The 27,003-nt window shown below is 37.2% G+C and overlaps 1 protein-coding gene across 1 annotated transcript in view; it reads right to left on the bottom strand.

Moving 5' to 3' along the window:
• Positions 1-25,684, bottom strand: part of pitpnm3 (PITPNM family member 3) — a 48,210-nt gene extending 22,526 nt beyond the window's left edge. The window contains exons 1-5 of the mRNA XM_058414032.1: positions 25,322-25,684; positions 15,606-15,701; positions 10,037-10,141; positions 2,831-2,901; positions 2,274-2,494 (exon numbers count right to left, since the gene is read on the bottom strand). Coding sequence (XP_058270015.1) covers positions 2,274-2,494; positions 2,831-2,901; positions 10,037-10,141; positions 15,606-15,701; positions 25,322-25,346 — 518 coding nt within the window. The 5' untranslated portion in view covers positions 25,347-25,684. The remainder of the gene's footprint in view (positions 1-2,273; positions 2,495-2,830; positions 2,902-10,036; positions 10,142-15,605; positions 15,702-25,321) is intronic.
• Positions 25,685-27,003: the final 1,319 nt, after the last annotated feature.

Here is a 27,003-nt window from a genome sequence, read left to right as displayed (position 1 = left end):
AAAACTGCACCACTGAATACAAAGACGCTCTGGAAAAAAGACTGCTGAAGTTATTATGGCACTTAGAAAGACCATTATTATCTTAAGCAGAGACACGAATTAAACACTGGCAATAACAATTATTTTAACTTTTACTGATTAATTGTTTTACTAGTTATGCATTCATTTGTATTCTTCCTGCATAACAACAGAGCAGTCATGCAAATCGTACATTGTGCTCTGAAGATTTCTGTGGCTTTTCACCATCCACTAATAGTCTCCAGCATAAAGGTAGTGTCAGGAACAGCTGGACAGTTCCCTGCCAGGCCCAGAGAGGGCGCTGGCAGGTGAACCTTGGAAGCCTGCTTCTTTGTGTGTCTTTTGTTACGCCCTTCCTATTGTTCCTATCCTGATTGTGTCACCTGTATCCCATTAGCCCTAATGTCTACCCCTATAAATAGGGATCCTTGTGTTTATGTCCTTGTCCATGATTATCTGTACTGTGGTTTCTGTTGGGCTTTTGTTTGCTAAGTTCCATGTCCAAGTTAAGGTCTAGGTTTTGTTTTAGTTTAGTTAACCACGCCTTGTCTAGTGTTACGTTTGTTTCCCTATGTCGTGTCTTAAATGTAATAAAAGCAGTGCTTCGCTGAATCCTGCGCATGGGTCTCATTACACCGTGTGCTGGCGTGCGCACACACACCACGGGCGTCTGGGGTCGAGGTTACAGGTAGTTAAGTGAGACATTTAAATTAGCCTGGTAGTATAAAGCTAAACCACTTAGTTTCCAAGCAGGAAGGAGTAAAACACAACAAAAGAATATTCTTTAATGTCTGTTTAATGAAAAATGGGGTTCGTAGCTTTCTGTGAACATTGATTATGGTCCCAAGGTTAGACAGTATTCAGAGATTAAAAAGAATTCTTTAGCAGTTATATTATCTCTGTTTAATGTCTGATTAATGCCTTTTTTTTACCAAATATTTCTCATAAACATGATGGCTCAACTTTAACTTTTCTTTTTGTGTTTGTAAAAATGTAAATAAATAGATAAAAACACGGTAAGCTGTCTTATCTAAGAAATATCAAGTAAGCAACAGTTGGACTGCAGCCACTGTACTGTATATGCCTCAGGAGTCTTTCACATACCATTGCTTTGGTAAGCTCTCTGCTGACACCACAGTCATAGCAAGAAAAATCCATCCTTTGGTTAGCAAACTCACAAAAGATCATCCCAATGCATTCATGGTTATTTCCAGATATTTCTGTTAATACTAGTTTTTGTGACAAATTTAGTGGTGACAGAGGAAGTTCTGCAGAATAGCTTGCTGGATATACACCGAGAAATGCTATGTGCATTACATGGGATGGACACTGAATATTACTGTTCCAACAAAAATAGTGTGTCAGAAAAAGGACCTAAAATAAAGACAATGAATTAGAAAACAGAGACCTTGAGGTCAGGAGAAAATCGATGATTGTAATAAAGAATAAAATCTGCAGGAAGAATTATATAAACAAAAAGTTTAGAACAATATGAAGGAAGTGTGGAGTGATATAAAGACCATCACTAGAACAAAGAGGGTTTTCTATTCTGTCATTTTGCCAGTTTAACGCACACACACTCACACACCTATATGTGTACAATACTCTGATCTATACATAGAGCCTTCTTACATGAAGTCAGAGCTATAATAAGGACTGTTTTTTTCTTCAGGGCTTGTCCTGACTTTGTCCTGGATCACTTCCTCTTTCCTCTCCTGTCTTGTTCTAGATAATTATAAGCTTCCAAAAAAAAAACTTCCTAGATCATTTTCCACATTTCTGTCATTTCTCAAATGATGCTCTCATTGTATTTCATGTATGAATTAATGCTTATGTCAATATCAAAAGTATCAATGGTTTTCTATGTCATTTGTATGGGGAGTAGAGTAGAACTTATTAGTGTAGTGTTCAGTGATGTTTCCCATCAATTATTTCCAATTATCTGTATGGCATGAATCAGTCAGCCAAATGAGCAAACTTGTCCCAATCAGTTTTATTTACACATTTGCATATTTCTCCCAATGAGCCTATCATGATTTCAGAGAGAATGATCCATTTATCTTTATCCACTAAATGATTCACATATATTTGCAGTATGTATAGAATCTTTTACTCCAATGAGTGATATTAAGAATGTATACAGAATATCATGAAATATTTACTTTATCCAGACAAATACTACTACATACTATTAAATTATTTTAATTCTTTAATATGATATGGTATGTTATTCAAGCTCAATCTCAGTGACTCACTTGGAAACCAGGGAAAAGGCCTCTGCACATACAGCAGGACAGGGCACCAGCTTGATAAGTATCTGGTGTGTGGCAGCTTCAAAATGTGCCTGTGCCACTTTCTCCAGCACTGAGGACAGAATGGCCACATCTGCCGCCTTTGCCTGCAGGTCACCACTGGCCGGGTCCAGAATGTTCCCCCCATGCACCACCAAAACAAGCACCTGGGTCTTACATCTGGTCTGGGAGCAAAGAGAAGAGAGAGTGGGCTTAGATCAACAAACAAAAGAAACAACCAGGCGTTATTTTTTAAGAACTGTTAAAAGAACAGGTTGTGGAGATATTTCAACTTTTTAAAGGAAAACAGAGCTGTACATTGATCTAATTGTAGACTTTAAATACATCTTTCTGTGCATTATGACTGTCCATGTTCATCTTCATGTTTATTTTCAAAACAATAATGTTGCTTCCAAATTTCTGGCTTGTAATTTACAACATATGTTAACATACGGTATGCAGTCACAAGAGCAAAATAAATAGAGATCATTTCTAGAAACGGTTGCTATTTTGAGTTTTACCTCAAGGATTTCTAGTCCATCAATGCTTCTCTGGTGGACACACCTAGGTTTGTCACCACGGCACAAGCTCTCTGAACAGCATTCCAGAGGGAGTGCAGAGGAGAGAGAGAGAGAGAGAGAGAGAGAGAGTATAAAATAACCGTTACAGGTCAGGTCACAAATTCACAGGTAAGAAAGGGCACAAGAGCATATATCCAGTACTGTCCTCTCCCAGATAAAATGACAATCTGTAAATAAATTGACACAGGAAAAAAAAAAAAACATCTCAGGTGTGTGTACAGGAGGTGTAAGTTTACAGGATGAGTGTACAGGATGAGTGCAAAGTTTGGTTCTCCATCAAGTGTGCTGTCAGTGTCTCTGAGCCGAAACCATCACAATTCACCCTCTTGTCCTATATCTGACCATCTGAGATTTCCACACTCTCTACTTCTGCCATAACTCACACTGTCCATCTCATGTTCTCACTGCCCATAGCTCTTTCTCTGACTAATACAGTCTAATAGTATGGCTCACAAGTGGAGGCTAGAGAGATAAATAGTAACATTTTTGTTGTTGTTCTTATTTTTTTTTAACTCAAAAAAGGCAGTGTATGTACAGAGATGAAGAGGACAGTCTCATAATAAAAAAGATTCAAATTTCCATTTTATTCTTCAATAAAATTACAAAGAACATCACAAAAAATGCACAACAGGTAGAACATAATTGCTCACGCAGATTACCGATTAGTGCAGGAAACAGTTGCTGTTATCAAAAGCATGATATGTTAAACAAAAACGTTTAGAAATCTAGAGGGATTAGGGTCAGGAGGTGTAGGTTTACAGGAGTGTACGGTCAGGGTCAGTGTACAATTCGGTTATCCATCTAGAGCATGCTGTCAGTGTCTCTGAGCCCAAACCATTACAATTCTCCTGCTTGTTCTGTATCTGTTCATCTGAAATGTCCACACTGTCTTTTAATGTCTCATAACTCACTTTAGACAGTCTCATAACTGTCTCATAACTTGGACAGTTGTCCAAAAAAATCCTTGAGAAAACATTTTTGTAGTATAGACTGTGTGCTGTTTGTTAGTTTTACTATTGCAACGGTTATCTTACAATCATGAGTCTCGTTTTGTTCAAGGATGTGACCGCTCCGTGACCCTTCCTTCTCTTGTAAGTAATCTGACACAGCCTTGTGGGAAAGAGGGAGGACAGCCAGTGCATGTGCTGAGGACTTTCCTCTGAGTGATTAATAAATCAGTAAATAGTATGCAGTGCATTTCAAACATGCAACATGAAACACAGTAGTGAGGTAAACACTGACACTGAGCTGACCTCAATGAGATACAAGCTTTGAAAAATGGAGAGTTTCTGGAGCAGCAGGCGCAGCTAAACCCAAGGAGGGCTGATGTTGACGTCGTTCTGCGGGTCCCACTTGGATTGCGCATCCTGTCCTCTGGGTTCCAGCTGGGGTCTAATGACTGAGGTCAGTGTCACCAAATCCAGCCTGATTCTCTTCCACCATCACTTCCAGAGCTCACACTAACAAAGACGTTTGAGGTTTTAAGCTCTCCTGTCTCATCATCACCCTCACTACAGCCACAGCCAGGACACCATTTGTGACTACTTTTTGTTAAATTGGACATAAATATGACCTTCGATAAATTTCTAGAGCTCAAGTTATGGCAGGTAGACAAAATCATTCCAAGTCACTCTTTTAATAACAACATCATTCATGTTGGCACAATATTGTGCCATTAAAATAAACCTAACACCCATTTTTAACAATAGCATAGAGGCCATCAACCCCTTTTTGTTCTTAATAAGTGACTAAAAAGATTGTGTGCCAATAAGATGTGGATCTTATTGAAAACTGGGATACCTTCTTGGTATGTCCTACTATTTTAAGTGACTTCACCTGAGATGGTATTGATCCTCCAGATTAGCATCAGACTTTCTGAAATGTTGTTGATGACTATCCATATTCAAAGCATGGTGCCATTAATGCTAGCTCAGTCAAAAACATATGATCTGGCCATAGCATGCATATTGGTGCCAGACAGACTGGGTTGAGTATTTCATTAACCTCTGGTCCCCTGAAATTTTCATGCACAACACTCTCTAGAGATTATACAGAGTGATGCAAAAAAAAAACTCCAAAATGTTCTGAGAGAGGTCTTAGGAGAATGGCCAAATTTCTTTTAGCTGACAGGAAGGTTTTGATAACACGAATCACCAGTTTCATGCACCACTCTAAGCACTAGGGCGAAAGAAATACCAAAAGTCAAATATTGGCTAGTGGTCAAGTGTTCGGGATTCCAGACATTGTAAATTGTCTGTCTGATACAATTTTGTTGTTCAGTTGAGTGGAACAAATAAAACTGGCTGCAAAAAAACAAATAACAAAAGAAACCCCTCATGACTAATGAAAGACACTGACATGTACACCTAAAGCATATTTTAACAAAGACTAGTTTTGTGTTCCAAACTTCTAGATTTTATTCGAGAGTGAATCTATCACGACTCTCTATCTGATAAAGAGGCATATACAAGCAAATACAAGACATTTTAATATGCAACACAAATGGCAGTTTCTCAGCAAACCTATTTAGGATATACTGTACACTGTGTTTGATATAAATGTGTTAATGATAATTAGGTTCAAGAAAGTGAGAACACATCTGCATTCATTGTTCTATACAACCTAACACTCCACAGATACATTTATTTCTATTTCCAACTCTAGCACTTTCATAATATACATATAAGCGAATTCAGCTTTTTCTTTATTTGGTCTGTGTGCTTAGGTTTAATGAGCTTATCTGTGTCTATTTTCCTTCCATTACATCATAGTTCTCTTAGGAGTGGAAAAAATGCAGCACTGCTTCTGGAGTAGTGGAAAATCAATGACCAGATGATCAAGCATGTCTCCAAAAAAGGACAGCCTTTCTAGTATGCTTAAACACACCACCTCATGGGCCTCAAATCCCAATGTTTCTTTGTTGTATTGTAGCTTTGTCTCGTGTCTGCTCAACATATTCTGTATTAAAATGGTAGCACTGGCAAGAGAAATAAGAAAAAATAATTAATTGGGATATGTGATGGAAAGCAGCTTATAATTAAAGTAAACCTGACTGAGTGAAGCTTGTATTATTACAAACACAAATGAGCAGTGTTTGTGTGTGTGTGTGTGTGTGTGTGTGTGTGTGTGCGTGTGCATGTGTGTGTGTGTGTGCGTGTGGCCAAAGCTTTAGATGACCAGAGTGGATAAAGTCTTTGATGGTGTCTGGAACCAGCTGGAGGGCATTTTACTTTCTACAAAAGCCTTCTGGATTAATTAGTTTTCTGATGTAAATTATTGATCCCTGGCATCAGCTCTAATCCAACCCTGACCTGCTGGAAACAAAACAGGTTTTCTTTTTCTATAGTGCAACTGAATGGTTATGTTTTCTTAATTAGAAGGTCTAGATTCCTCTGAAGCTCCTACCCTATTATAACATTTATGTGCAAAATAACAACCTTGATTACCTAACTACCTTGATTACTTTAGGAACAATTCATTAACATAAAGGACTGATTAAACATGGCAAGGAAACTGAAGACAGAAAAAAAAAAACATAAAGAACAGGCTCTCGGTTTACTGGCTTATTTTAGATCCATTACAGTACCAGCAGAGACAAGTTCATGCCAGTAGAAACCGGACCAGTGCAGTTGAGTTAGAGTAAAAGAGTAAAAGAATTTTTTTTAATGCAAATCTTAATCAGCAACACTATGAAGCTGCAGCATTGAAGATAGGAGAGCACATGATAGAGAACAAGATGTAGTATTATCCATCAATCAATCTATTAATCCATTAATCTATCAATTCATATGCATATATTCTCTGTCTTACTGACATCTCATAACACAGATACGCTTCCAATTTAACAAATTAACAGCAACTCTGAACTCACATGCATGAAAATACAAACCCTGTTCTCCTGTACTTAACTGGCATTATGCACTGTGTCACACTCCCACTATCAATAACATTTACCAAAAAGGAACAAGAACAAACACACGCTGTTTATTTTGTGAATACAAGTTAGACAATTACACCTACGGGAGCTTGTTGGACCCCCAAGCCTACAACTCATCCCCTACCCCACCCACAACTGAGGCTATAACAGCTCTTCACGGAAGGCTTTCCACTATACTCTGGGGCATAACTGTGGGGATGTGTGCCCACTCAGCGACAAGAGCATTTATGCTTAATGTCACTGAGCTCTTCAGTCTGTCCCATTCTTTTTGCCTACAGAGACTGCATGGCTATGTGTATGTTTCTATACATCAGCAATTGGTGTGGCTGAAAAATGATCTTATTTCTCTTTAGCACATCCTTCATACTCGATAATGTAAAATATGTTTGGCATCTGCTTTCACACAGCAAAATAGTACTGTCTAAACCTTCAAAAGCATAACAATCTGGTAAACTATGCAGGATAGAAGTAGACTGCAAAATGAAAAACCAGACACTGTGTAAAAGAATATACCTAAAAGCAGTGAACTCCCCACCCTGAAGCACGGCTCAGAACATTTAACAGCTTGTGTCTGCTAGCACTGGAACACCCACCACTGGCATTTTCGAGCCTTTTCAGCAGCATTTCCTAATTAATGTCTGCCTTAGGCACACCAGGCTTTGACAGACTAATTAATCTATCGCCCACTGAACACCTACTCCTTTCCACGCTCAGTCCAGTTAGAAACATGGAATCCATGCTTTCGCTCTCTGGTTTCTTTCATTTCAACCCAACATACAGGAACACAGAGACAAAATAACAAAAACTGCTTTGCATGTGGAATAATAAATATGAACTATAATATAAATATTTATATGGAATATGAATTTTCCCAACCATGTGAATAAAATTTGATGCAGTAACACTTTCTAAAGTATATGCACTCCAAGGAGCCAAGGAGCAGAGAGAGAAGCAATAAGTGGAAATTGAATTCTTTGTTAATTTTATTTAAAGGAAATCACATCTTACTTCAACATGTAATTTAAGGACAGATATGATTACTTAAGCAAATGCACATAATCTTCATGTTGGTATCTCAGTTATTCGATGAGAATAAGATGTGACAATGAATTTGACAAGTTAATGAGCACTCCAGTTACAAGCAAGCACCACAGAATAGTAATGAGTAATCAGGGAAATTTTCAACTCCAAAACACCAAAGACTCATTATGAATTCATTGAGAGCAAATGCAAAATACTGTTTTTCTGCAACTTTCATGTTGTGTTAAGAAAAAAAATTGCTTTTTCAAATTGCTGCAATTTTACTGCCCATCTTTACCGTTCAAATAGAAATAGAAGCAGGTTCTGACACAGATTGAACATATAAATGCATTTTGAGCCTCACAAATAATCATATGCGATAGTAGATTTATCACATGCCCAATGCTGTATTCCCTGTACATCGAGAATCTTAAACAAGGCTTGCACCACATTTGACTAAAAGCAATGCACACTTTTAATTAAAAAATAAAATTGTACATAACACATGTAGAAGGTCTGAATTTGGTAGTCCTGCTGATTTTCTTTATTAATATGTGTGTGTATCATTTGATGAATACCATTAGCAGGTATTAATGCTAATTTCCAACATGTTTCAAACCATGATTACAAATTTTCTTCCTATTGTGGCCTTGATCAACAAGGGAGAGACAAAAACTGTCACACTCAGTTGGCATGGCTACTCTGTGAAAAATTATTAATAGTATCTGTTTGTTACAGTGATGTGGTTATGCTACAAACCTGACTGACAACAAAACTGACAACAAAAAAGAAATGGTTTAAAGAAAAAAAAATTTTTTTTACAATAACCTTTTGTGCATACCCCTTAGCTATCTTTTGCTTGTTTTACAGCATTCAGTCACTTTGGGTTAGAATCTACCAAACTAATTGGTAGTCTTGATTTGGCATTTTTGTTCCGCTCATCCTTAGAAAAATGTTCAGATCTTTCAAACTGTGTGGGGATCTTCTGTGCACTGGTTTTCAATAGGATTATAGATCTGTGCCATTCCAAACCATTGTTCCTCTTCTCCTGAAGCCATTCAAAACTTGGTTTTGTATTTTGGGTCGTTATCATGCAAGAAGGTGAAATTGGTTTTCATCTTCAGCTGCCTAACAGAGGGAGGCTTTGTGACAAAACAGATTGGTATTTGAAGTGATCAACGATTCCCTTTATCTTGACTAGAGCCCTAGTGTGAGTTGAGAAGAAGTAGCACCATAGCATGATGCTGCCACCACCATGCTTCACTATAGGTATGGTGTTTTCTGGGTGATGAGCTGTCTTGTTTTTGTACCAAACATATCTTTTAGTATTATGCCTGAAAATTTCGACTGGTCTCATTAGATCATAAAAGATTTTGCCATATGCTACTTCTAGCCAGAGAACATAATCCATAGCCCAGACATGTGAAAAATGTGAGATATTCCTTTGACATTGCCAAAGACCCCTGGCAGATTCCTTGAAAATGTCTATCTTGTCCTTTTGTCAATTTTAGAGAGACATCCTGATAATGTCACTGTGGTCCTTCAAATTGTTCCCTGGTACAACATGTTTTGGAAGAAATTTTGTAGCCTCTTCCATATCAGATCCTGTGCATGCTTTGTAAGCTCTTTGCCAGCTTCAGCAGTCAGAGGAAACCAAAAAGATCCTACAGGAACAGCTTGTCTTATTTTGAACATGAGTTTGAATGCAATTGGCTAATTATGGGCACAGTCATCTTCCCCATTATTAAAATGTGTTCACGCTTGTGCAATTGTCTTTTTCTTTTTCATAAACATTTCTATTTGTTTTTCACTTTAATTTCATGGGTGCTATACAATACTAAAGATTTACCCTTTTTACCTCACAGAATCCTGCAATTTTAACAATGTCCATTATATTATTGGTGGTTATCATGGTTATTTTATTGTACTAGCTAAATCATTATCACCATCTAATGTATATGTTTAAAACCTTTATACTGATGACACAGTTCAACATTGAGAAACTGCTCTATGATTTAGAAAATCCTTCTTACAAACTTAGGAAACATATACGTTTGTTCTGCACCCATATTTGTTCATACAGTTTTGTTATTAATCATTAATGTCTTATAATAATATTTCTAGCAGCGATGCTTTGGTCAATTGCTTTAATGACCGCAGAATTGAATCCACAGTCCCTTTGCTCTTACCTTGAGTCTGGTCAATCTGGCCCAAAGTCTCAATCTGTTCTACCAGGTCATTAGAGTTCCACTGACTCATTCCCAACAGCATAGCAGTCTTCCCCTCGAGTACCTCTGCAGGAAACATCATATAAACACAAAATACCAACAGTTCATGTATGGGGATTATCAGAAAAATGACATACAATAAGATTTCTTTCTGGTTGATTCATTCCTTATTGTCTTTTGTGCTGCAGCAAAGTAAGAATTGGAACAAATTGTAGACATCAAATGTAGATTAAAGACCATTTATGTTCACCAACTACCCTATAAATGTGACTAATGACAAGCCACTGTTTTTTGGGGACAACCACAGAGCATGTCTGTGCAAGACAGGTTGGCACAGTTGACAGATCAGTATGCATTGACAGCAACATGTTCGGTATTTTCTCCTCGAGTGCAGAATGTGAAGGGGTGGCTTTGACAACCCTCTGTCAGGTCTGCTTGCCTCCATCAAGCTCTGCTGCCATCGGGCTACTCCTCCCACTCCCTCTCCCTCATACTGTCACTTCAATGCATTCAGTAGACTGTACAGTTTGGACATACATTCACACTAACATAAATGACAGTGGCAGCAATTCTAAAGATCTGCAATAGCCATGATCTTATTGTCATTTAGCAAGTAATGGACCTGATCAAACCACCTAATGAAACACTGAGAGCTGTATGAGATTGTGAAAGATGGTGGGATATACAGAATGAGAAAGGAAATTGAGCTCTTCTGTTTGAAAAGAATTTCTGAAATAAAAAGTTACTGAAGAGATAAATCCAACAAACCATCCACATCAAGGAAAGCTTTAAATTGCTCCCACAAAAGAAAATGGAAAAATCGGATCAAAGTAAGAAAGATCAGATCAACAAAAGAGATCACAGTAAAAACAAAATCAGACAAAAATTTGATTGAAATTAGGAGGAAGAAAAGGACTAAAGTAAGCAATGAAGGAAGGTGGAGATTATTAGGAAGAAGTCTTCTCTTCTCAAATCGTAAGGCCTGTATTCCTGAAAGGGAGAAAAAATCCCAACCAATGCAACAATAATTAATATACAACAATTCATAATGATCACTTCTTAGTACCCTGCTGGCAGCATGAAAAATCTTGGAATTAATATGCTAATATGGATACACTTAATGTGCTTGTTGAAAATCCCATTCAAGATTTAGTCCTCCTTTGCTTTTATAATAACTTCCACATTTCTGGGAAGGCTCTGGAGATTTCTGCCCATTCAGCTACAAAAGCATTAGTGAGTTCAGGCTTTGATGTTGGGCAAAACGGCCTAAGGCACAGTCAGCATTCCAATTTATCCCAAAGGTGTTAAATGGGGTTGAGGTCAAAGCGCTATGCACAAGTTCCTCTACATCAACCTTGGTAAACCATGTCTTTATGAACCTCAGTTTTTGTTCAGGTGCATTGTTAGTTCCAATAAATGGAAATCCTAATGCCATAGCAAACAATGCTGTCATCCTTGCAAGTTTTTGGCAACAGTTTGGGGAAAGACCAAATATGGGTGTGATGGGAATGAGATGGTCAGTGTGGTGTCCACAAATACTTGGCCATAGAGAATATTTATATATAAGACCTTATTATATATAAGTCCTGCAATGGTGCTGCTTTAGACCTGGCATGGAGTTACTTTAGTGGAGCTGCATTAGTGTTGCCAAAGAGATACTTTAGTTCTGCTATGAAGCTACTTTAGACCCATAGTGCTGCTTTCCTGTTGTGGTATAAAATCATTGCTTTATCTGGCCAGTTAATTAAATAATGAAGTGTTCTCTAATGATTTCTTACATAAAAGCCTGATGATATAACCAGTTACCATTTCTTGTCAGATGAACAAAAGATGTACAGCTACACAACATACAGCTTATCCAAATTGCCCTCAATTGTTTTTCTTTCAAAAGCAGTTCCAACTTTTCCTGTTATATTTATTTTGATGTAATGGATTTGGACGTAAATGGATCTGGAAACAGTGGGGTTGTGGCTCTAAAGGAGGAAAGAAAGGGCCCTTTGGGAATTGTCTATAATAAGAGTGAAATGTAAACAGTGTCAGATTTCCAGACATTTGTAATCCAAGTTTTACTCACATTATTAGACTATTTAAAACTATTTTAAATTACATTCTTAGTATTGTCTAAATTATTTGCAATAGTAAGCTGGCAAAAAAGATACAATCTTATGCCTTTTTAAGGTGGATGTTCCTTTTACTGCCCACAATATTTAGCTGTGCTTTTAGACTCTAACAGGTAAAGCACCAGAAAGGCCATGAATACATAAACGACCAACCTTTCAAGACGAATCAACATGATGCCGAACCAAATATGATGATTGTTTTAAAAAAGCTTCTTGTGAAGACGACAGTCAAAGAAACCACATAAGATATCATTAATGTTATGGTGTGGAAAGTCATTATGCAGGATATCATACAGTTATCTAACAGTCACAAGAAATAAACACCCACTGTGCCTCATTTACACCAGCTGTCAGTTTCTCATCCTGAACAACAGGATAAGAAATAATATAGTTTACTCAGGGGGAGCATGCACATCGAAATAAATTAAAGGCAACCAGAGCTAGTCAATATTTAAAAGGAAAAGATACCTTGAAAAGCAGATAAAAGGCACATTACATCCTGCTGATTTTCAAGACTTTAATAAAAAAAAAAACATGGCTGTCAGTTAAACTGCTCAGAATAATAAAAATATTAATAACAAATGATACAATATTGCATTAAAAGTGTAAAGTGCAATAGAAAATTAGCCAATTAAAATGACACACAGACAGTCTAAAACCTTATGTAGAACCCTAGAGTAGAATGTTTCAGGAAGGGTTCCAAGTATAAGTTAGAAACCCTCCAATGAACCCTTAAAGAACCATTCAAAATAGTAAGACTCTGGAGAAATGCAACATTCATATAGTAAAGCAGTTATTAAGGTATTATTAAAGTTTTTAAAGCACTTATCCTCTAATGTGGAGCAAAATTTCTATCAAGGCTTATATTGACTTGCAAAATGCATCTCCCTTTGTTGGACATGTCATTAACTAGCTCATTTGACTGCAGTAAGCGAAAATTACATTGGTGACTACTATAACTAAGTGGACTGCTGCTGACAAAATTTAATAGTCCCCTCTCTCAATCTTCTTGCTGCCCTCATTGCTGAATATTTTGCTACCTGTATCTGCGTCATTCAGTTGTGCTATATTGTATTTTATGACTAAAATTGCCCAAATAATGAATATTAATGAATACTTGAGATGTGCTTATAAATATTCATAACTAGTTGCTGGTCTCAGTAATAACAGGCTTTGGGTTGGAAAGACTAAAAAGGGCACTCTACAGAAATTCATTAAAATATATAGGCGTTTTAGGAATAAATGTGGCTTGAGATGTATTATATAGACCCTCCAATAATCCAAAATGTCAGAATAAAATATGGTCAATTAGATTAGGAAACATTCTGGAAAACAGGCATTTATATAGTCTGACAATATTTTATTTATTAGACAATTGCAATTAAATTACAACGTGACTGTTCACACTCTGTTCCGTAAACACATTCAGTGATCGTGATTAGTCCATCTGTTTGCTTTGGGAATCTGAGTGCCAGGGGATCAGCTGTCATCTGCCTATCATAGTCATACATTTGATGATCCAAACCAAACACCTGATGCTGAACACAACTGAAATGCTGTATTTCTCCATACACAACATGACATGGGTACGTAATGCCACTTGTCCTTCTAAGTAGATTTTGATTAGACTAATGGTTTATAGAGAGAATAAAAAAAAACAAGCTAAAAGAAGATCAATGACCTGCCATATAATCAATAAGATTACATAAATACAAAAAACTGTAAGTGTAGGTCCCCAGCTGCCATTATACAATTCATACAAACTTAGGTTTTGTATAAAGCTTGTGAGATGAAAAATGACATCGTTTGGTTTAGCCACATTTATCTTCTAAAAGACTGGCAGTGGCTGAAAGTATAGAAGCTGTGCACCTGCTGTGCATTTTCATGCATCTGCTGACATCAACTTTACTGCTAAATCCGGCTAAGTGTTCTGGGATTTGCAGCCTTTCTGTCGTTTGATACAGCTACTAATTTACAAAGGTATGTCTAGATCATGATATAAACTCCCTAATATCACCACTGAGAGGTACTTCATAGTAATTCTCCACTGTGAAAATGCTCAATTATGCAATTTCCCACCTCCACTGAGAACATGGCTATCAAGCAGGTCAATGTAGACGCAGCTTCTCTGTGCCTGAAGTGTTGATAATGCAGGTGTATCTCTTCTGAATTTTTCATTTAATGATCTACGTTGACATAAGTCTTTTCTCATGGCTTGGTTCCAGTGGCTATCTAAAGCTTGGTGAACTGTATTATTCAGAGGAAAGTAAACCTTTTGAAGATTCATTGTCTGTGGCCCAGGGAAATCGCACCCACACATCTACACTTTTTTTCTCTAGGTCACCTTTGTTCACCTTCTCCATAAACACTGACAGCAAAACCAACTGTTATGCAGTTTGGGAAATGTTATTCGAGAGGCAAAAACTTATTCTGAAGTGACTCAAATAAACCTCAATTGGGATGATTATGCAGCTGCATAGAAATTCATAACAGTGAAGTCAAGAGGAACATCCATATAGTTTTCAGAATGATTTGCAATTGAAAATCACAGACATAATGACTGCATAAGTATTTACCCCCCCTTGAATCAGTTCTAGCATAACCAAAAATGATATAATTACTTAAATGTAGTCCAGAAGACCTATGAACACCAATGAGATACCAAAACAGGTCCAGGACAAGGTTTTGAAAAAATGTCAATCAGGGTTTGGTTCTAAAAAATATCACAATCTCTTATAAAGCACACTTGGAAGGAATATAGCATAACTATGACTCTGCTTAAAGGAGGCTATCCATCAAAATCAGTGACTAGGGAAACAGGGAATTAGTGAGAGAAGAGAGTAATTCATTGTCATTATATTGTCATGAGGTGGAATGAAGTAGAATGTTAACTTAACAGATAATGCCATTTTGAACTAAATAAAAAATTGATTCCAGAGCGAAGATGAATATTAGCAGGAAATAAACAAAAACAAATGCAAAACATGAAAGTCAAAAGTCTATCATTTCTTTGATGCTTATAGTGGAAGTCTTAAATGTCATATCTTTGTCATATAAAATAAAAGGTAAATTATTATGCTTCTGTTATAAAATAGTCCTGTTGGTAAAATTGTCCTGATGGTTCATGCACAAGTTAGACCATAAACTTTAAACAACAGTGCACAGAATTATTTTTGAATACTCTGCTTAAGAAAATGCATCAAAATTGCTTATCACATAAAAAGGTTTACGTCAAATACAGAAAGGACATCAAAAGATGTGTCAGCTGCTGTACTGAGTAATACCTTGAGTAACAAAAAGAAGACCAAAGAAACAAAACTTCAAAAAAGGCAAGAGAAAACCAGAGATGGAAAAGCAGCCTGAACTATAAAACTGAATTAAACACACCATTGGAGGAACATGACACTAACCTCGGGCATCAAAAAACTCATCATCAGAGCTGTCCATGGATTCTTGGGTGATGTTATGCATACACCAGTGGGAAGTGCTGTGCTTGCGTAAAGTCACTACAGGGCAGAAAACAGAAACATGATTAAGTGCCTATATAAATAACAAGGATGTTGGATTATGGTGGGTCAGGCAGTTAATGTAGACTGAAATACTGCATTCTATAAAAAAAAGCAAAAAAGATCTGATTAAATGGCGAAACGTAATAACAGAATTGTACATCTTATGAATTCATTAGGCATAAAGTATATAGGACACCAAATCAATTTTTTAATGGCTTCAGAAATTGAGGGTCAGGGGATATATCAAAGGTCCCTGGTGTTCTGACTCCACTCAATCCACTCAAATCAGTGTTAATAGCCTTTTAATTTAATGATAGAGAATGGGAATAATGTTAATTGAAACAATAACAATGGGCTCAATTTTCATAAAGGTGGAAGTTTAATTTGCTTACATATCTCTGGTATTTTGTTAATTTGCTTGGTCAGACGCCTTTTTTTGCCACTTGAGCTCAGCTGCTATTTCCAATCACCAGAAATAAAAGTGCCTACATTGGTGTGGGTGGAACAGCACAACAGGGATTGTGACATTCAAAATCTGCCAGCACTGTGGTGTTTTACAACCTGGTCTGGTCTGAAAATGCACTTGTGATCACCTTTTCAGACCATCTCTTAGCACAGACACTGACAAAACTGACTTGAAAATATTGTCTAATGTCTGATGCCATTTCTTTTTTTTTGTGCACCACCATATCAAGCAGTTCATTATATTAGAAAACAGAAAAATACATTCTGTCCAGATGAATGTTTAAAGTGACTTCAAATGTTTAACAGCAAGGAAAAAATTGTAAATGTTTACTAACCATGTTATCGTGATGTGCCATGCTAAACAATCAGACCTGCCAACCTTTACGCATTTTATGCAGGCAATAAATTTATCATCAGAGTATTTCTCTCCAGTAAAATGGAGTTAAGCCAAGTGACATGTAACACTTGTATTTTAAACAGTCAAATATTAAGTGATGCCTCCTAGAAACCCTCTCCCCCAAACTCATGCATGCTTTTCAGGAAAATAAATCAATTATATATTCATACCTATTAGACTTACTGTGTTTGTCTGTTGATTTACCAAAAAAATGCCAGCAGCATTTTAGAAAATACAAAATGTTCTTCAGTGGATAAATAAAATGTAATGATTTTCGGGTTGAAAATGTTGATTAACAACCCTGTTTTGTGAATGAAAATATATATTATTTCTTGTATAATGATGATTACACCATTTAACCAAGTTGGGCTATATGATTTCTAAGACTTGGTTTAAAATTAAGTTAAAAAAATTATTTAAACAAATTGGAAATCTAAATTAAAACGAAAATGTATGTGTTACTGTCCTACATCACCACATATGGTATACTACATTTCTGTAAATGAATTGAAATAAAGGGTTCTGCAACGAAAATGAAAGGAAAAGTATTCATTCCAATTCATCCATTTTTTGAAACACACACTTATATAGCCAAAAGTTTGTGGACAGCTGATCATCACACCCATATGTGTTACTTTCCCAAACTGTTGCCATAAAGATGGAAATGCACTTTTTTGTCTTTGTATACTTCAGCATTAAAATTTCACCTTCACTGGGGAATATTGTTCAAGTATGACAATTCCCCTGTACACAAAGTCAGACCATTGAAGACACGGATTGCATTATACCCACATCCACACTCAAAAAACTAAATCAAAGAGGATTATAGCATTATTATAGCAGCCAAGGGGAAATAAATCTGGAAGGGCATGTGCAACAAGCACATATGGGTGTTATGATCATGTGTCCACATTGAGCAAGTTTTTAATAAGCACATTTTGTACCATTTGCTGCAGCTTATTCATTTCTTTCAAATACTGTTGTCCAGTCATAGAACTATCATGTATGTAACAACACAAAAGGGTGACTCAGGCTAGTGGAAGAAGGATCTTAATGTGGAAGAACAGTTTACTGAGCATGTTTGTTTAAAATTTATTGTTTTTTATATGGCCTGTCCAGGGTGTACCCCTGCCTTTCGCCCTATGTGTGCTGGGATAGGCTCCAGCAGACCCCCGTGACCCTAGGAATCCTAGGAATAAGCGGGTATAGACAATGAATGAATGAATGTTTTTTATATAGTTTATAGTTTAATTTAGCCTAATTGAGTCAGAGCTCAGTCATTTTGCAGTTCACAAATAACACAAATATGCTTTCAGGGTGATTACTTTATGCCTTCTAGTGGAGGAAATTGAATAAAATTCCATGCACGACAAAATGTCCTAGCACTCAGAATGTATAAGCACTCCATGTCCATTTAAAAGGAAGAAACTCTATGAATCTGAAAAGACAGCTTTCTTCACATTGCTCTGTAAATTGGACTTAACAAAGATGCTTCACAGAAATGTTGGTGCTTTGGTCTGTTGCCATTGGAGGCGGTGAAAGTGCCGTTTTTTTCTCCATATAGATTACCATATAGTACAAATATAAAGAAAAGTCAATTAAACAGTTCTAAACAGTCTTTGTTTTCTTTTTTATTAAACACAAGAAGCAAACTGCGTGATTTCACTTATAAAGGTTGTAATATAAAGGTTGATCTCTTGCATTATAGCAAGTCTGGAGGTGAGACCAAACACAGGAAAAGGGGTTCATGCTGCTTTTAGCTGAACTTCAGTTGAACCCTTGAAAGCATAAGCAATAGAAAACAAAAGGGGCAAGCCGTACTTGCGTCTCTCTGGAATAAATAACTAAAATGAGAGCATGCTATTATAAAATAGCGGTCACACAGGCTGTGTGCTTTTTCTCTTTGCTTCATGATCTTCATTTCTGACTACCCACACTGAACATGTCCTGCACCATAAAAGAAATAAAATATATTTCACAGACTGATTTTTGTATAATGACAACAAGAGAACAATGGTAATATGTATATTGTTAAAACTGAGTAAAGCTTTTCCATTCAAAAAAGTACAATTGTGAAATAACACAGTATATGCACAGCAGAGCTACCTTTTATAGCTGCACATGAATAAGGAATGCATAGTTAAATGTAAAACACCCTAATACATTTGCTCTGAATCTCTAAAAACAGTCAAGTATGTTAAATACTAGCTTAAGAGATACGCAAAGCTGTTACGTTTAGACTGCATCAAATGGTATAGCAACATATAAATGCATTGTCCTGATTTAGTACCATTTAGATAATGAGATGAGAAAGATAAACTCAATCCGTTTGAGTCTTTTAATTTCCCTCCTATCTGGAGGTCTGAGCTGCTCAAAGTGAGGACCATTAGACATGACAATCAGCTTTTCTGCCAAACTACCAATGACTCCACAAAAAAAAATCACACACACACACACACCTTTGAATATGTCACCACTATGATTGTGTTTCCCCACAGCATATGTGCAGTGTGGCTGGTAAACACTCCCATCTGGTAGCTCTCCGCCTGAAGTGGCACTCTCCACTGTGAAATGCTGCATATGGCCCTCTAACCCTGAAAACGCTGAGGTGCTAATAAAATGTTCAAGTGTGCTTACCCTTAAATACAAAAACACTGCTGCAATGCATTCTTTAGTTAGATACTATTTTTGGAAGATCATGCAAAGGAACCTGGACAAGACACATAAAGTTCCATATTCAGGCAGCATGCAGACTAAAGGACTTTAAGACTTGGATTTGGGGTGGTTGTTGGGGGGCTTTAAATTCACAGCAGCCAAGCTGGGAAGTAAAAACAACAACTATGAATTTGATTACATGGTCACAGCACTGAAGGAATTCAAACTGAGCTGCTTTAAATGGGTTTGGGCAGTTCACAGTAAACCACAAAAACACACGGCTTTTGCTCAAGCTTGGGGTAAATAGGGATTTTTTAAAAATTTGTGTAAAAAATGTTGTGCTCCTACAAAATTACAAAGCTGTCATAAGATGACACGAACTTGCACATAACAGCATAAACTAATTTTCTCTTAGTTGTCTCATTTAATATTTTTTAATTAGAATAACCTACAGGTTTTTGCATAGTTCACTTAAAATACTTTATAAAGCAGTCGTTCTCTAAACATTCCTCAGGGCTCTATCCTTGTGTTTGAAACCAGTCGTTCTGGAGCTGGTGTTTTTGAAATTGTCTGAAACGACGATCTCAACACATTATTCTGTGACATGGGTTGTGAAAAATTCCGTTAGAGCTCCTTTTATATGCACACAGTACAGCTATAGCCACCCAATCTGAAATAATTAAATAAATAACAGAAATAAACACTACAGTTCCAACAGAATACACAGACTATTGCTCTGTTACTATTGCTCTGTCACTGGATGTGTGATCCTTATTGAACTGATTTCTATGCTAAGTGACACAATTTCCCTGAGAGCTTTCACTCTCCCTATGTCTCAGTGGCCCATATGCTACAGTACAGAGTAGATGCTATAATAGATTGGCTCCAAGAACTTTTCTAATTATATAATAGTTTGAGTAAATACAAATACGATTACACCTCTCCTAACCACCATGGGCAGTAAGAGTCATCTGGATGCATTTTTGTACATGTCAGCCTCTGACTACATTCAGAGTCACAGTTTTCCTACCCTCCAAAGCTGAGCATTAGCCTCTTCTTGTCTCTTCTCAGAGTGTTAATAGTATTCAGTTACTATATCAGTTGATAGATATGGAGAATGAGATGAAAAACAAGATAAGTAATGTGCAAAACAAGTGTTTAAGGTTACAGACCTATTCGATATGCAAAAACTGTTATGTGCAAAAACTGTGTGTTTATGAGTCCTGTGCAAATCTCAGTTTACTGAGAGTTCTGTATAAACCGGTGTGTATTGTGTGTAGTGTGTGTTTTATTGTACAGTCCAGTACAGAGAGAAGAGTAGTGTCAGCGCCAACTCCTCCCACCTGTGAAATTAAAGAGTCGCATGGCATGGGGGAGGAACGACCTCCTCAGTCTGTCAGTGGAGCAGGGCAGCAACAGCAACCTGTCACTGAAGCTGCTTCTCTGTCTGGAGATGATGCTGTACAGTGGATGCAGTGGATTGTCCATGATGGACAGGAGCCTTTTCAGCAACCAAAAATCTAACCATCTAACTAGCTGCATCAACCTACTAATCTTTAATTGGGTTTTTAATCATTAAAAATTACATTAAAATCATTGCCTTAAGCCAGTCAGTTTTCAGCAGGCATTTCATACAATTATCTTGGATGGATCTCTCATTACAAAACTTGATAAGTATGCATATCTTTGCTCTCTTTATTGTTCTATGTATCTTGGCAGGAACTGGACTTACCGAGGAGTGCATGGACTCCGCAGATCACTGTTTGAAGCAATAGATCTTTTCGGTGAGTTCATACCCTGACTGGTTAGTATAGAGAGTCATGCTGCAAGATTCATGCCTGTGAAACCAATACCTTAAGCCGAAAATGGGCAATAGCTATGCTCACTGCCTCAGCATTGATCCTCTAAAAGATGCAGAATCTGACTCTAACTCCTTGATAAAGTACCAGCATGCAATGTCTTCGGATGCAACTGGGAGTTTTCATGTAGACAATTACATAGCAGTTGAATCACTATGTTCAACTCCCACCTAACCAAAGTCAGAATATGTGTCTGAATTGGTTGCCCCCCTGGGCTACAGATAAATTGGGCATCCTTCCCCTAGCATGACGTATCACTATATGAGCAGCACCAGAGTTGATCCTCAACAGCATTAGTTATCCGGTTGTTTACAGAACCATAGTTACAAAAAGAACTAGCTCTCATTGTTACATTCTCATGGATATATCCAAACAGCAGTGACTAAAGCAGACATGAATGGCTGTGGGATTGCTTGCTCCCTGTCTTTCTTGCTTACTCTCCATCTCCTGTTCACAAAAGACTGCAGGGTAGCAGCAAACATGGACCTGCTGTCTGTTATTGCCTCTCATGGAAGTCTATTTTTAGCTCAGTACTTCATCCAAATGGTTGTGCAAATTAGGCAGTGCACACAAACATTTCAGAGAGAGCTGAAATGTATTGTTTGATTTGATTTATAGCCATTACAAATGTTGGATATAGTATCACTTTATCAATTCAAAACATAACATAAAAATATTATATATGTATATTAATATAATAAACACTAAAAAAGTGATGAAATGTGATTACATTAATATTTTATACAATAAAAGCTTCCTTTATAACTATAAATGTTTAAAACATATTGCTAAACATATTGCTGATTATATGAAATGAAATGATTTATCTGATTTAATTTATTTTGTATCTCAGTATTACTTCAGTTATGCTGTATTAGAGCCTATATTAAATATTGATATCTACACAAAAACAACACTTCAATGTTCATTATGATACCATATTACATTTGCATGGGACTGAAGGATCACCAATGGGTGTCTCTTGTCATCGAGTCCGGCACAAGGGTAAAAGATTTTTAACAAAGGCCTACAAAGGCTTTACTCTTTTAACCTAGGCAATTTGGACATGTGAGAAGTCATTCACATCACCATAGCAACAATAAAAAAAAAGTAGAGGCACAGCAGGTTATTTTTAACCCTGCTATTGATGCCCTGTCGAATTAGTTGTTGCAGATTAAGTTTTTTGTGTCTATTAGCACATTCATTTCATTATAGCCTAACACCACAATGAGGTTTATGGAGATATTATTAAATAACACCAAAATATTTTACATGGATTATGGTTTACATAAAGGTATATCACCTTTAATTAATTTAATGCATTTACTGGCAAACCATGCTGCTCTTAAAATAAATACTCTATACACACTAATAATGGGATTCCCCATTCATTAAGAGATCATGTTCAAGAGATCATGGAAACCTGCTGATTATTCTACATGTCATGGGTACAGAGTCTTACACAACAGCACAAACATATTTATACAGTACAATGACATTAAGAATAGTAACAGCTACAAGTGTTTTTATAAACTTGAGCATAATATTATCAGGCTTTTGCCTGTCACGATCTTCTGCTTTGGTGTTTTACACAAGAACTCATATGTCCAGTAAGAAAACATCATTTTTAAACAGTAGAGATGTGCATTCAGCCATGTGTCCAATTAATTGTGCTTTTGATGTGTGTTTGATACTTGACTACATTACGACAGATATGATAAAGAAAGACTGGCAGAAAAACAGAGGGCTCTAATTTAGTGTTGGAAATCCTGTTACTTTGTAAAAGAAAAAAAAACCAATCTCCTCACCATTATCTCTCCAGATTTCCTTCAGTTTAAATAGACCACATCAATCTGTTAGAAAACAGCAATATTTCTACATTGCTTATGTGTGTGCATATGTATGTGTGTGTGTGTGTGTGTGAGAGAGAGAGAGAGAGAGAGAGAGAGAGAGAGAGAGAGAGATGGGAAGAAACCTGTAATGAAATGATCTGAGGATGTGGAATATGGGAAGCATTAAATTCCATGTCTTGATGGCTTGGTCAGGCTGCTAGCAAATACCTTTCATACAGCAGCAGATGAAATGCAACATAAATGCAATATAGTGCTTAAAGGTAACGATGTTAAATCCAAAGGTTGCTATGAAAGATCACTAAGGCATTATTTTACCTCAAACATTCAAAAGTATAAAATTTAAATTCATGAGCAAGTTTTCATCTCTTCTTAAAAAGCTTATTTTGCCCTCATACAAAAATACTTTTTCAGAGCACACTGAAAATCACCATAGATTTCTTGGTAACCCTCAAAATTGTATGCATAGACCAAGAATTATGCTGGTTTCATGTTACCTGCCAAATGTTCAGTTCAAGAACACTGCAGGGAATCATCAACAAGTCAGAATGAAATATTCAATGAAATTGCTCACATAAAGTCATGCTGGGGTACCAGTGGACAGTTACAAGCCACAAACCACCAAGTTAATTAACCACTTTAAGTTAAGTATTATCATTGAAACAGGGATATAACTGTTAGATTATTAGTCAGTCAGTCTTATTAGCAGATTATGCAATTATACATAATCCTTAGTTGCAGCCCTAATGTAAACATCTCAATATTACAGGATTTGTAAACAATAATTTTTCTTTTGTTTTTGGTTTGATTGCAGTATCCACTCTACTGCAGAAGGATATTTAAAACCATTACAACCTCATGTTTAAGTTTTTCCCTGATAGAGGTGTGATTACAAATATATTGTAAAGGTAGTACACTAATGCCAGTCCAACACACTCTGAACTCCATAACAGTTTAAACTACAGAGTGAAAGTAAAAGGGTGATCCTGAATTGACCCAACTGGAAATGAAAAGGCAGTGCATTATGGGTTTCAAGGCAACAGATGTGGACAGATTTCCTCTAAGATCCTAAGTGAGCCAAAGCACAGAGCAGTAGTAGGATATTTAGGATAGCAACCCAAAAAATGAAAACTGAATGTGATATGCAAAATATTTTAAACTAGTTATTTAGTGTAAGTAATTGTTTAAATATTTATTTCATTCTGACTGCTCATTCTCTGTGCTTAGTTGATTTTTGTACTTATACACATACAAGACAAAGGTATGTTTTTCTCTGTACTCAGTACTGTTATCTCTGGCCCTTCTGCCAGTGTGAGTGACAATTTAGCAATTTCTTCTTTCAATCTTAAGATCGGTTGATAGCTTTTGGCACAAAACCAGATAGAGCGGACAAGAAAACCTCAGAATGGGAGTATAAAAATGAACACAGGCAAAAAGCTTGAGTGTGTGTGTGTGTGTGTGTGTTTATACAATCCAAACAAAAGCACAGCAAATTTACACAAATGAGTAAATTCTGAGAAAGTTTAACATTTTGTAAATCTGAGTGAAAACAGAAGAAATCCTTACACTAAAGTGCTCTTGACTTTTGGGACTTATCTAATGCTATGAAACATTACACTGTCTGTAGTTATAAAAGACGATGCTACATCATATCGTACACAATAGAGACCATCAGTGTCTGCCAACTAGAAGCTGTCATAAACTATTAAAACAACAATGCTCTGATAGTATACAGGGCATGTAAAGCAAACGAGTCAATGATAGACCTGTACTGACTGTCAAGTAGTGATGATGTCTCATGTCTCATATCCTGGTGTGCATAGGTTATATAAGTAAAACATGTTAAAACAAAATCTGTCTGAACTCCAAAATAAGGCCTGTTCTTTTGCAAACTGCATCACGCCTTAAAACTAATACGTGCTTGACATTTTTCTTTGCAATGGTCACTTTCAGCTGTTTAAAGAAAGAAACCAGAGAAAAGGTTCAAGCAAAACGAGAACAATGTCCAAATCACGGCAAATAATCAAAGAAATGTACTTAATGTATAATTCCCAATAATCTGAATTAAGAATAAACCGTGCGGATTAACCTGTGCTACTTTTATCATGTTGCATAAAATAACACATATATTCGAGCCGTTCTAGTGTGTACGAAATATAAGTTTGTAAACAGTAAACGGGTTATTCTGATATAAATGTTCGCTAAGGCGTTGAGCACGTGATTAATATAGACTCGCGCTATTCCGAGCGCTTACAGCACGCATTCCTGCACATCAGCGAGCGAAGTACCGCGCGAGGTGCGGTGACTGTTTCTACCTGTTAACGAAATACAGCATGACAGAATAACACCACTAAGGCTGTGTATGAGTGGAACAATGCAACTGGGACTCACCTTTGCCTTTTGTCTCCTTAGCCATTTTGCAGGTGTGTTTGTCTGTGTTTCCCCGCCGTCCAGAAGACAGAAGAGTGTCAGTTAGTTTGGACGGCGTGCACGTCTCAGTGCAGCGGGGAAGCAGCTGGCAGAGACACACGCCACCTCAGACCTCCACACACTAATCTCTGCTTCAGGATGCTCAGCGCATTCTGCCTCTAGGGAGTCCGAGTCATGAAAGGTAAAACACGGCTTCTGGTGAACACACACGCACGCACGCGCGCGCGCGCTGGGGTCTGTACTTGTGCAGTCTTTTGCGCCGACCCTCTCCAGCGCGCGCGCGCGCGTGTGTGTATGTGCGTGTATGTGTGTGTGTGTGTGCGTGTGCGCGCGCGCGTGTAGTGCCTTATGTTCGACTGCCTCCAGCGGCGCATGCGACTGCTCGTCGTTTTTAATACTGTGACGCTTCGAAAATTCAAATTGCATCATGTCAAAACCCAATCCTCCTTCTGAGTGCATTTCATGATACATGATACAGGATTCCATGATACGTTTCATGCACAGTACACACACTTGGGTGGGCAAGTGTGTGGACAGCGAGAAGAATCAAGACTGTAGCATCCATACAGGACATTCCTTTAATATCCAGCAGAGACCCTAAAGTACGGACCAGCAGTAAATGTATTGTATCGTTTTGTGCTGCTTTTACCTGGACTGAGGTTGATAAAGCTAACTTGATTTAATTGGAGAGGTGCTTAAAGACTAGACATTAAGATAAAAGAGCATAGATAAGTAGGAAATGTATGCTATTGATTTCTGCTGTGGGTGACATCAAGTGGGCATCACCGCCTCTCCAGGGTCCTGGGTTTGATCGTGAGTTTGGGGTACTGTCTGTGCAGAGTTTCACATGTTCTCCGCGTAGGTCTCAGAAAACATGCAGGTAGGCATTTTGGCTTGCTATGTTAGATTGCCCCTTGGTATGAAAGAGTGTGAGTGTATGTCTTCCCATCTAGAGTACTATTCTGCTGCCTTGTGCCTAGTCATCATCAGATCCATCATAACCCTGCTCAGAATAAACGGGTTTACTGAAGTTGAACGATCATTGAATGTTTTCTGCTGCTTTTGCCTGGATTCAAGGTGATAATCTGAGTTTGGGAGTATTTGGAGAAGCATCTATAGCCTACACACTGCTGTGCCATGCCCTCATGCTTTACATAACTTCAGTACACCAAATATCACACTGGCTTGTGTGCTGGTACAGACAACAGCATGGCGGCTTGTATGCCGGTGCTGTAATGGAACAGTGCCTGCGGTCTGCCAAAATCCTCCTGCTGGGATCTTTTTTGCACTTGCCTAACATCAGAGGTGATTTCTGGAGACTCCAGATACCGAATAAAATAGTTAGAAATTTTGGTAGCTGAACAAGATAAAGTTGTATTTGCTTATAAAGCTGTAATAGGAAGATGGCAGGGCTAAAATTCATTACAGAGTCAAGTTATACAATTATAGCATTTTGTAAGCTATTAATGTTCCATTTAACATCTAACAGTTAGCGTTCCTTATCAATTATAAAGGTGAAACCAAGTGTCCAGTGGCAAAGAGCTGGCTCAGGGTCAAAAGCAAATATTTTATTGCAGCATTTCAGTGATAACTCAAGTGCATATAAATGCCAAGTAGTTAATATTTCAAATATACACTCAGTG

Source organism: Hemibagrus wyckioides, linkage group LG17, assembly GCF_019097595.1.
Source record: "Hemibagrus wyckioides isolate EC202008001 linkage group LG17, SWU_Hwy_1.0, whole genome shotgun sequence".
Classification (NCBI taxonomy): Eukaryota; Metazoa; Chordata; class Actinopteri; order Siluriformes; family Bagridae; genus Hemibagrus; species Hemibagrus wyckioides.
This window is presented reverse-complemented; position numbering and strand designations above follow the sequence as displayed.